At 44.9% G+C, this 12,629-nt stretch overlaps 1 protein-coding gene across 5 annotated transcripts in view; it reads left to right on the plus strand.

The window, feature by feature from the left end:
• The window catches only part of SLC35B3 (solute carrier family 35 member B3), a 114,546-nt gene that overhangs the window by 86,421 nt on the left and 15,496 nt on the right, over positions 1-12,629 (plus strand). For all 5 annotated transcript variants that reach the window (XM_073566929.1, XM_073566920.1, XM_073566948.1 and 2 more), the window contains exons 5-6: positions 3,272-3,379; positions 11,500-11,597. In XM_073566929.1, the coding sequence (XP_073423030.1) occupies positions 3,272-3,379; positions 11,500-11,597 (206 nt within the window). The remainder of the gene's footprint in view (positions 1-3,271; positions 3,380-11,499; positions 11,598-12,629) is intronic.

Genomic DNA, 12,629 nt, shown 5'->3' on the forward strand with positions numbered 1-12,629 from the left:
TGCTCAGGCTCAAGGAAACACTAATTTATACCACATGTGTGAACAAAAGAAACTCCACCCTTTACCTGAACGTGTCTTAAAAAAACCCCAAAAATAAAAACAAGCATAATTTACACACACGATATGCAATAAAACTAGCAATGATAACCACTTCAGAGAAATACGGACATATCCACTTTTTCAATTAGACCCAAAGGACCTGTGGCTTTTGTACGGAGGATCCATTTAGCCTCTATTCGTAAAAAATGTTTTTTATGACTCCCTCCATGCTGCTGTGCAGACACCCTTTCAATGCCCGTAAACAGTAATGCTTCCGCATTCCCTCCATGCACCTTCCTCATGTGTTCTATAAGTCTAGGGACACCCTTTCCTGTGCTGATAGAATTGAAATATTCCCTGAATCTTATACAGAGGGGCCGGATCGTTTTCCCAATGTAGAAAAAACCACATGGGCAAAACAATGCATACACTACAAAGGAGGTCTTGCTAGTAATGAATTCCGTGACTTCGTGAAATATTTTCAAAGAGAAAAGCAAAATATTGCAATTAACAATCAAATAGAATTATATAAAACAAATATGACGATGCTGAGAAATGTCGCAGCACGTATTTGAAGATAAGCAAAAGTCGATAAATGAACCACTTTTTACATCTAGAATCCAGAATTTGAGGTTCAAGTGAGTTCAGTGAGACTCCGTTGGTTCCATGGGCAGTTTACTTCCTTTACTTCGAGCCTCTCCATATCCTTTTAGTACTTAGATATGTGTTTCTTCGTCACCAGTTTCTCCTGGCACACAATACTGTTTTTTCCTCAATTACCATCACAGCACGGACTCTTACTCACTGCCCAAGGAACCAATGGAGTCTCACTGAACTCACTTGAGTGGTCCCTGCTCTCGGATGCAATCTGTCAGTCAATCTGATTGACCGATATTAGCATGTGATTGCCGAGAAGTGCTGAAATATCAGCACTTCCCCCTCATGATTACCGCTGGGAGCTCATTACAGCTGAGCTACTGAGGGAACAGCCAGGGCAGGTGCCCGCACCGCCCCTGGCTGGTTAACCCTCTAGGTGCCGCAATCACTGTATATTTGGAAGGTTGAGAGAGGAAGTCTTCTCATCCCCATCAGCACCCCCGCGACTATATCACGGGGAAGCAGATGGTGTCATAGCACCCGGAGGTCAAACAATTATCTGGTGTGCCCCAGCCATAGGCATGGTGTAACAGGTGACCTGTCTATGTAATAACGCAGATTTTATGCATCAACTGGTGATCAGATTAATGTAGAGGGACAAAGAAAAAAAAGTAAAAGTAGCGGGCAATCATAAAAAATTATATAAATCTGGTATCACTGTAATCGCACCGACCCAAACAGTAAAGTCGTCTAATCACTTATACCACACGAGGAACGGCGAAAACAATAAATAAAAGCGATTCTTCACTTACTATTGACTTGTTTATTCTGCCTCCCAAAGATTGCAGTAAGACTTTCCTCACATTCCCTCTGCGCTCTACGTTTTTGAAAAACACCCATGGAATTGAAATCGTCACTACACCTGTAAATGATTTTCAGAGGGGTATAATTTCCAAATTGGGGTCAATTGAGGGGGATTCTGCTTTTTTAGCACTTGGGGGCTTTGTATATACTATATATGTCTGCAACCTAGTCTATGAAAATTTGGTCTTCAAGAGTCAAATAGTGCTCCATCCCTCCCAAGTCAGTATTGTATAGCCACATATGAGTGTTGCTATGTTCCCAAGAAAATTGTGGTAACTAAACCACAAGATGATTTCATTACGAGGTGTAATTTGTAAAATGGGGTCATTTATTGGGGGTCCTGCTGTTCTGGCACCTTTAGGTGATCTAACAGTGTGACATGGCACTTCAAATCTTCACTCTGATATTGGGTTCCTTCCCTTGTAAGCTTTGCACTGTGCCTTTTAAAGTAGTTTTTGACCACATATGGGGTATTTCTGTTCTCAGGAGACATATTGTATAACAATTTCTTTTGTCCATGTTCTCCTATTATCCCTTTTTTTTCTAGTTAATAACCTGGGGCTATAACATTTTAGGTAAAAAAAAAAAAAAAAGAAAAAAATGTGACGTGGCCCATCATGATACCCTTCATGCAGAAATATGCCCCATCATGATCCCCTTCATGTAGAAATTGTCCATTTCACCACCTCCATCATTTCCTCCTCCCCATCATTGCCCTCTCCCCATCACTCCCTTCACTGGCCCTCTCACCATCACTCCCATCATTGGCCCTCTCCCCATCATTGACACACACACACCACAGCAGCTTCACTGGCACAACTGCCACACTCACCTCTCCGCGCGCCGGGAGCTTTCTTCCTCTCACTGGCACAGCGGCCGTGGAGCTAAATGATGTCATCCAGCCGCGCCGCTCGATGTGTGAGACAGGAAGCTGCAGCATCGGAACAAGGATGACGTGATGCAGCGTACCAGCTGAGAGGGCTCTGCGTGCCATAGGTTTCACCATCGCTGATCTTGTGTAATGCCTAATGTAGATGCTTTTAGTGATGGGCAGGGATCAACAAAGACATACTGACCAGCCTGTAACGCAGCTGCCCACACCAGCATGCTATGGACTGTGAGTTATGACACCTTTGTTTCCTAACCAGGAGTAACTTTTTCAGCACTCCAGTAGCATTTCTGTGCCCTACAGCCAGACTGACAGGCCTTCTCTCCACGTGTGTATTAATGAGCCTTGGGCGCCTATGACCCTGTCACTGGTTCACCAGTTTTCCTTCTTTGGACCACTTTTGATAGACATGCCATTCTAGAGATGCACTGACAGAATGATCTAGCCATCACGATATGTTCTTTGTCAAAGCCAGTCAGATCCTTTTTCTTTCCCATTGTTTTTGCTTTGAACACATCAACCTCAAGAGCTGACTAATCACTGCCCACCCTATGGTAGAATCTATTGCAACTAGACAATGAGTTATCTTATTCATTTTACCTTTTACTTTTATTGGACATGAGTGTATATTTGCTGTATAAATGACTGACACCTTGGTAGAACACAAGGGATCCCTTTAAAAATCAATGGAGTCTGTCTGGCGTTGGCACCACAAAGGGTTGTAACAGAGATTTGTGGTTTCCATTGTGAACTTTGAAAACACACTGTAAATGTGAACATATTCTGCCCAATCTAATGTATTTTCTTCTTGCCCTTTGTCCCTTACTACTGCTAATATAGGATTTTGTGTGGACATAATTTATTTTCCTTTTTTGTCTGTAGGGAAGCGTTATAATGCTGTGGATGTGACTGCAGCTTTGTGCATGAGTGCTGGTCTTATATGGTTTACTTTGGCGGATAGCACTGTAGCACCAAACTTCAATGTGACAGGTAAGGTGATTCAAAATGACTACACAGTCCAAAGTTCTCCAACTGAATTACTAACCTTATGGTGAATCATGCGACACTGTGGATGTACAAATTAACTTGTCTTATTACATGCATGATTCATATATAATTTTTTGTAATTGTGTTTTATTTTGACCTGTAGTTAAACCTGAAATGTCAGGTTTGGTTGCAAATACACTCAATCTCTTAGGGTTCTTTTACTTTTACCGTGTTTTTGCGGCCCCAATAGATTTCTATGGGGCTGCAAAATCGGCCCGCAAAAACTCCACGGTGCGCTATATGACCGTGAGGGCCGTATTTGCGGCCGTGAAAAAAGGTCGAGCCTGCTCGATCCTTTTTACGGCTTACGGACACGGCCCCCATTGAAAATCAATGGGGCCGCAAAAACAAACAAAAGTTTGTTTTTGTGGTGCACCGTCACTTCCGGTTTTGCGGAACACAGTTTTTTTTTTTTTCCCCAATATTACCTACTTCCATAGTATTGGAAACCTGAAAAGTGGCGATCCGCAAGTTTTTTGCGGTCCGTTATTGCAATAACGGACCGCAAATAACCCGGTAAATGTAAAAGAAGCTTAGTCATACTTATGGGTATTGAAAAAGCAGAGACATGGACTGTTGTATGCCAAACTTCCACAGTGGATAAGCTACTTAGAGAACCAACACACTTTTTTAACATATTTTTGCCCAGAAGTGACTTTCAATTTAGAATATTTTTCCCCTTCATGTAAAAGGTTAAGATGTTTTTCTTGAAAATACCAGTTCACAATGCTGCGCGCATCTCGTATGGGCAGCATAGTGGCTCAGTGATTAGCACTGCAGTCTTGCAGTGCTGGAGTCCTGGGTTCGTATGTTCTCCCCGTGTTTGCGTGGGTTTCCTCCGGGTACTCCGGTTTCCTCCCACATTCCAAAGACATACTGATAGGGAATTTAGATTGTGAGCCCCATCGGGGACAGTGGTGATAATGTGTGCAAACTGTAAAGCGCTGCGGAATATGTTAGCGCTATATAAAAATAAAGATTATTATTTATCTTCCTCATACAAGTCTAATACAGCTGCTATCTGCAGCTGCTATGGTAAAGCTGCACGTCTCCTGGAACGACGATTCCCTTACTTAGTAGTGGAATCGCTTCAAACCTGTCTGACACAGCACTGCGAGACAGGGTATGCATATTCTATAGTCCTTGACGTTTGGCTCTTTAAGGCCTTTTTCACACATCCTGATATTTCCGTAGCTGTAAAAACTAGTACCGGAGATATCCGAGTCCCTTTGTAAAGCTTATGGCAACCGTGTGCCGCATCAGTACCATGTGTAGCGGCGCCTGGTAAGCAAACAGTACTGTTTTTTTGCTGTTCCCCGTCGCTGGGTGCTGAAGACAGCTCTTATCATTTCCCCCTGCTGGCTCTGCGATCAGCGCGAGCAGGTGACAATGTTGAGTTGTATTCAGCTGATAACAGCGAGAGAAGGCGGTGGTTGATGAGAGTATTCATATAAGTAAAAATACTGACGTAGGTTCCCCTGTATTTTTGATAACCAAACAGGCAAAACTGACAGCTGTGGCTGCAACCCCCAGTTGTCGGCTTCAGCAAGGCTGGTAATCAAAAATAGAGGGCTCCCCACACATGCAGGAAACACTTCCGGGGCATTGACCGCGCTGGAAAATACCGGCGCTTGCGCAGTAGCGATTTTATGCTTCGCCCACAGTTGGGCAAAGCATACTGCGCAGGCGCCGGGGGCCTTTACATTGCGCAAGCGAGGAAATGAACGGCGTCTGTGGTATTCACAGGCGAAGATTACGTGAAGCAAGCCGAGGAGGTGGGGGGGAGAAGACCACTAAGCCACGCCCATCGGACCGGGCCGCGGCGATTTGCATGCATCCCCAACAAGCTAAAAAGGTATTTATGCCTCAAAGGTGTGGGGTCAGGGGGAGTCAAAAGCCCTACTAGAATCCTTATGGGACGCACAAGTTAGTGATATCTTTACATGATATCATTAAATATAGGTGACAGATTCCCTTTAAGAACAGGGCAGAATTTTGACTAGTAAATTATGAAGTTTCTTCATTTTTACATAGGCTTTACAATGTTCTAGTAGTCTGTGTACCTGGAAAAGCCCTTTAACATAAACTGTATTCTGCTGTTATCCATATACCGTATTTTTCGGACTATAAGATGCACTATTTTCCTCCAAAAATGTGGAGGAAAATGGGGGGGTGCGTCTTATAGTCCAATGTACCAGCTCTGGCTGTGGTTGGGAGGTGGGGGAGCGGTTTCGGCAGAGCAGCGGGTTACAGAGGCAGGAGCCGGCGGCTGCGGCTAACTTCTGTGCCCGCTGCTAAAGAGAAATGAATATTCCCTGCATTCCACGCCCATGGGCATGAAGGGCAATGGATATTCATTTCTCTTTAACGGCATCCTGGTTTGATTAGCTCCCATCCCAGTCCTGGTATGATTGGTCCCATCCTGTCCTTATCCTGGTATGATTGGCCCCCCATCCGAGTCCTGGTATGATTGGTCCCATTCTTTCCTTATACTTAAGAGCAATGAATATTCATCCCATTCCATGATTATTCATTTCTCTTAAGTATCGGCACACATGACCGCTGGCAGCTGCAGGAAGTCTCCAGCTGACACTGTGTTCGCTAAGAGCAATGAATACTCAATGCACTCTGCACACACAGTCCCGGCGTGCAGAGCATTGAGCAGTTCAGCTGCTGCCCTTCAGCTTGCAAGCAGCGCATGACATTCCTGCGAAGCTCTGCTTACAAGCATAAAGCAATTGCTGGTATCGGAATAGGATGCGGCGAGGGAGTGCCAGAAAGGTAAGTGTAATGTGTTTTTTTTTTTTTTTTTAATATGTTTTCTGATCGGACCATGCAAGACCGGGATGGGGGGGCCAATCATACCAGGTTAAGGAGGGGGCCATGCATACTAGGACGAGATGGGGACCCTGCATACCAGGATAGGGATGAGAGCAATTATTCCTGCCAGGATAGGAATGAGGGGGACCATTCCTACCAGGATAGGGTTAAGGGGGGCATACATACCAGGCTAGGGATGAGGAGGCTTGCATACAAGGATGGGGATGTGGGCCATGAACATCATAATAGGGATGAGGGGGCCATGCACACCAGTATAACAATGAGGGAGACTTGCATGCCAGGGTAGGGATGAGGGGGGCCATGCATGCCAGAGTAGGGATGAGGGGGGCCATGCATGCCAGGGTAGGGATGAGGGGGGCCATGCATACCATGGTAGAGATGAGGGGGGGCTATGCATACCAGGATAGGGATGAGGGGAGCCATGCATACCAGGGTAGGGATGAGGGGGGCTATGCATACCAGGATAGGGATGAAGGGGGGGGGGGCATGCATACCAGAGTAGGGATGATGGGGACCATTCTTGCCAGGGTAGGGGTGAGGGGGCCATGCATACCAGGGTAGGGATATGAGGGAGGCCATGCATGCCAGGGTAGGGATATGGGGGGGCATGCATGCCGGGATAGGGATGAGGGGGGCCATGCATACCAGGGTAGGGATGAGGGGGGACAGGCATACCAGGATAGGGATGAGGGGGGCCATGTGTATCAGGATGGGGATGAGGAGACCATATATACCAGGATAGGGGATATTAAGTACAGAATAGACCAAATTTTTTGCTTCTATTTTTTTCCCTATTTTCCTCCTCTAAAACCTAGGTGCATCTTATGGTCCTGTGCGTCTTATAGTACAAATACTACTGTATACTCCATTATCTTATTTTGCCCATATGCGAGCCTCTCTGCTCCCCTATTCATGCTCATTTGTGGAGTGTTTGTAAATAGAGTTTGAGTATAATTTGTTGGTCGATGTGCAGTTCAAAGCAGCTACTTAAGAAGCATGAACTAGGCAGCTAAAGCAGATCTTTCCGCAAGATGTTTCAGAAAGACATTAGGGCAATGGACTATATTAAATATGTTACAATGCCTGGAGGTTTTCAGATAGCTGTAAGTTATAATAATACAGGTGTATATAATTTAATAGTGCACACAGGTCAGTGCTCATCATGATCTCTTCAAATTTCCTTTCACATTGATTTCTGTGTGTTTTATTAAGGCCTTTTGGTTGAACAAACATATAGGATTAAATGAAATCTGTTAATTCTACAGTATATGTAAATTTTTTATATACGGTAATCAGAATGTTTTGTCTGATCATTTGAGTTGTCTCTTAATCAGTATAATCTGTATGGTGTTTAGCCAGTTGGCTCTATGCAGGTTTCTTGTTTTTTTTTAAACTTCTGTTTCCAAAAATGTATGGCTGTCATAATTTTACTGTACTTGTCTCAAGTGCAAACAAAATCTATGACTTCAAATGAGATGTGAGCGGAAATGTATGCAAATATCAATAATTGGATTTGCTCGCCTTGCAATTTTAACAAAAGTAACTGTAGTCACAGTAGCGTATCTTTTTGCATATAAAAGTGAAGCAGAACAGACAATAAGAAGGGGGAAAAAGAAGGCTATGAACTGAAGTTTATTACAACGTATTATTCTTTGCAAAGGCAGTGTATTAGGGTAACATATGTTAAATGAGTATTGACACTAGCATATGCATGGATAAATGCATAAACCAGCAAAAGTCTTGCAGGCATCGAGGCTTTCAGAAAACATACTACTTTCTCTATTTTATATTAACTTTCAAATGAAAAATTCTTAAGGATTCAGTTGCCTAAGGGAAGCAGTTTGGATGCTAGTTACTAAATGCCAAATTGACTTCACTTGACTTTTACTCATAAATTTCTCAGAAACATTGATACATAAACTAGTCTGATTCCAGCTGAAGCTCTACTTACATAATTTAATCAGATTCCTTTGAACATTGTGAGGGACAAATCTATTCAGATGACATTTTTGCCTAAAGGGAGCAAAACTATTCAGCTAGTATAAACAAAGCATACTCTTATGCTGTCTCATACAGATATTCTTATCATAAACCCCCGCCTGGAAGAGGGCTTCCATTGCTTCCTCTGCGCTTAGGCAGAGCCAACACTGAGAATTTTACTTTGTACGTTACTTTTATATAGTCGGCATTATAAATTTGCTTTGTTGTAGGACTTTAATAATGATGCTCCCATTAAAGAAGGCCTGTCACTTGCCATAAATATTTTTTACCTTATGTAAGGTCAGCTTTTCTCCAGAATCTAGTGTCAATTTTTTGTTTCTGCACCTATCTTCCTGATATACCCAAAATGGAAGAAAGGGCTGTATTGTATGTATAAATCTATTTTTAGCAAATTTCTTCATTATCCTCTAAACTGTTTTCTATGAGTTGTCTTCTTAAGGGCATGTCACACTAAGAGATATCGCTAGCAATATCGCTATAACTAGTGACGTTATAGCGATATCGCTGTGTCTGATACTTACCTACGACCGGCTCCCCCGCTGGTTATCGCTGATCGCGCGAGAACGTCCAGGACTGTTCTCGTCGTCAGCTTCCTGCGGCGCTTCCTGCTGTGAGGACGAGCGACGCGTGGAGCCGGGCGGGAGGACGCAGGATCGCCTAGTGTGACAGGTAAGTAGCGACCCCAGTCCCCAGCGATGTCGCTAGTGAGATCTGCCTATGTGGCAGCTCACTAGCGACCACTTAGCGATGCGCCAACGATCCTGACCGCGTCATATCGCTGCTCGGGATCGCTGGTACATCGCTAAGTGTGACAGTACCTTTAAGGACCATGCCCCTTGGATGAACTGGACTTGATTTATATGCAGCAAAGAGGGGGCCATATCTCAGAAACAAAGTATAAGGCTATGTTCCCACGTGCGGAATTGCCGGGGAAACTTCCCCTGCAATTCCGCAACTCCCTGCCGCGGGAAATCCGCATGCATACTTCAAATGAGATGTGAGCGGAAATGTATGCAAATATCAATAATTGGATTTGCTCGCCATGCAATTTTAACATGCGGATTTCCCGCAAAAAACTAACGATTTACAAGCGTAATTAGCTTGCAGAATGCTAGCATTTTCCAAGCGATCTGTTGCATCGCTTGGAAAACTGATTGACAGGTTGGTCACACTTATCAAACAATAGTGTTTGACAAGTGTGAGCAACTTTTTACTATTGAGGCCGCCTATGCAGCATCAGTAGTAAAAGATGTATAATGTTAAAAATAATAAAAAAAAATCGTGTTATTCTCACCTTCCGGCGGCCCCCGCAGCGTTCCCAGGCCTCAGCGATGCTCCCGGCAAGTCCCGTTCCCAGCGATGCCTTGCGACAATGACCCCAGATGACGTAGGATCTCACGAGATCGCTAGGTCATCACAGGTCATTGTCGCAAGGCATCAATGGGACCGGAAGATGCCGGGAGCATGGCTGACAGGCGGGAATGCTGCGGGGGACGCCGGAAGGTGAGAATATCATGAATTTTTATTTTAATTTTTTTTTTTTTTTACAGGGATATGGTACCCAGGGCCTGGAGGAGAGTCTCCTCTCCAGACCGTGGGTACCATCCGTACATTTTCCGCTTACTTTGCGCATGGTGGGCATAGCCACATGCAAAAAGTAAGCGGAAAATGCATTCCAATGTGTGTGGAATCCCCACGATTCTGCAAAAACATGAGCCTGCTGTGTATTTTTCCGCGATGCAATTCCGCCGCGGAAAAATACGCTGCATTAGCACATCATTACGGAATGACATTGAATGCAATGCGTTTCTGATTTTTTGCATTTACACAACGTTTTTGTGGCAAAAACACTAAAAATCCGAAACGTGTGCACACAGCCTCAACATTTAGACTATGTAAAACGGTGAAATATTAATGGCTTCCTCTTTAAAGGGGTTGTCCACTACATTTTATAATGCCCCATCGATTTAAACCTTGTAAATATATACTACTGGCACATGTGCCTCTTAATGGCGCTATTGCTTGACCGCTCAGTCTCCATCACGTGTCCCCGGCTGCAGCCGCCACTAACATCCGCTGATGTCACGTCAAGTTCTAGAACCCCTTGCATCACCCAGGCGTGACCTAGTCGCGGGCATCCCCCTGACCGACTGGGCTGTGGGCAGAGTATCGCCGCACGTCACAGCCTATTGTCCAGAGCGCGCTTTCCCTCTGCTTTCATTGGCCGCAAGTGCACTTTTGGATACTCAGCTGTAACGTGTGGTGAAACACCGCCCACAGCCCAGTCAATCGGAGTGGGTGGTGCCTGCGACTGGATCACGCCTGGGTGAATGAAGGGTTTCTGGAACTTGATGTGACATCAGCGAATGTCAGCGGCGGCTGCAGCCGGGGTCACGTGATGTGGACTGAGCGGTCAGCGATGGCGCCGCTCAGAGGCCATATGGCAGCAGTGTGTATTTACTAAATTTATTTACAAGGTGTAAATCGATGTCGATGGGGGGATTACAAAATGTAGTGGACAATCTTTTTAAAGGGAATCTGTCACCTATTTTTTGCCCTATGAGCTGCCGGCACCGCCATCAGGGGCTTATCTACAGCATTCTGTAATGCTGTAGATAATCCCCCGATGTAGCCTGAAAGAGCAGAAAAACTAGTTAGATTATACTCACCGGTGGGGGGGGGCGCGGTCCAGTGCGGTGGGTGTCCCGGTCCGGCGCCTCCCATCTTCTAGCGATGACGTCCTCCTTCTGCCGCGGCCCCTGCGCAGGCGTACTTTATCTGCCCTGTTGAGGGCAGAGTAAAGTACTGCACTACGCAGGCACCGGACCTCTCTGACCTTTCCCAGCACCTGCGCCCAGCAGTACTCTGCTCTGCCCTCAATAGGGCAGACATAGTACGCCTGCGCAGGAGCCGCGGCAAAAGTAAGAAGGACGTCATCGCTAGAAGATGGGAGGCGCCGAACCGGACCCCCGGGTAAGTATAATATAACTCGTTTTTCTTATCTTTCAGGTTACATCGGGGGCTTATCTACAGCATTACAGAATGCTGTAGCTAAGCCCCTGATGGCGGTGCCGGCAGCTCAGGGCAAAAAATAGGTGAGATTCCCTATAAGTAGCTGCAGTTTTAGAGGTAACAGTGTATGGAGTATGTACTCCTGTTTTGTATGCTTTAAGTGTAATAGCAGGTAAAGCTGGATTGATTTTGTTCTTTCATGTTTCAAGGTGTGCTGCTCATTTCTCTTGCCCTTTGTGCTGATGCTGTAATAGGAAATGTACAAGAAAAAGCTATGAAATTACACAATGGATCTAACTCCGAAATGGTAAGGGGTACATTTCGTTAATAAAAAAAATGCACATTACTTGAATCTAGGAAAAAGAATTGCCTTGAATATTATAGTCCTTATTATTTATTTATTTTTTTCGTTTAATGTTTTCTTCTTGGTATCTCCTACCTCAGAGGGAACCACTATAAATGATATTAAGCGGGCCAAACAGACTAGGGACATCTCCAGCATTATCCTTTTGGGACAGATACAGCGGCATGTAAGGCTGTGGGCACACGTAGCGTTTTAAAACGCTGACTAAAAACCGGACTCCTTCCCAGAAATCGCGCGTTTTTTTCCGCGCGATTTCACCGCGATTATGATCGCGATTTTGCCGTGATTTTCGTGTGCGATATTCAAGCACTTTCCATGCGATTTGAAGCATCGCTTGGAAAGTGATTGACAGGTTGGTCACACTCGTCAAACATAGTGTTTGACAAGTGTGACCAGGTTTTTACTATTGAGGCCGCCTATGCGGCCTCAATAGTAAAAGATAGGATGTTAAAATGCTAAAAAAAAATAAAAAAATCGGGGTATATTTACCTTCCGGCGTCCCGCGCTGCATTCCCGGGCCTCAGCGTTCCCAGTAATGCCTAGCGAGACCTGTGATGACGTAGTCTCGCGTTGCTATAGCGATCTCGCGAGACCACGTCATTACAGGGCCTTGCCGCAAGGCATTACTGGGAACGCTAGGCCGGGAATGCAGCGCGGGACATCGGAAGGTAAATATACCCCGATTTTTTATTTTTTATTCTTTTTTTACAGGGGTATGGTACCCAGGGCCTGGAGGACAGTCTCCTCTCCTCCACACCGTGGGTACCAACCGCACATGAGACGCTTACTTCGCACATGGTGGGCATAGCCACATGCGGGAAGTAAGCGATTCTCATGCATTCCTATGGGTGCGGAATCGCGGCAATTCTTTGCGATTCCGCACAAAAGAATGAGCATGCTGCGATTTTTTCCGCGATGCGATAATATAATTATTATTTATTTATTTTTTTTTTATCTAATATATAAAGCTCAATT

The sequence above is a fragment of the Dendrobates tinctorius genome, unplaced genomic scaffold (genome assembly GCF_039654945.1).
Source record: "Dendrobates tinctorius isolate UK_male_01 unplaced genomic scaffold, ASM3965494v1 ptg000004l, whole genome shotgun sequence".
NCBI classification, from domain to species: Eukaryota; Metazoa; Chordata; class Amphibia; order Anura; family Dendrobatidae; genus Dendrobates; species Dendrobates tinctorius.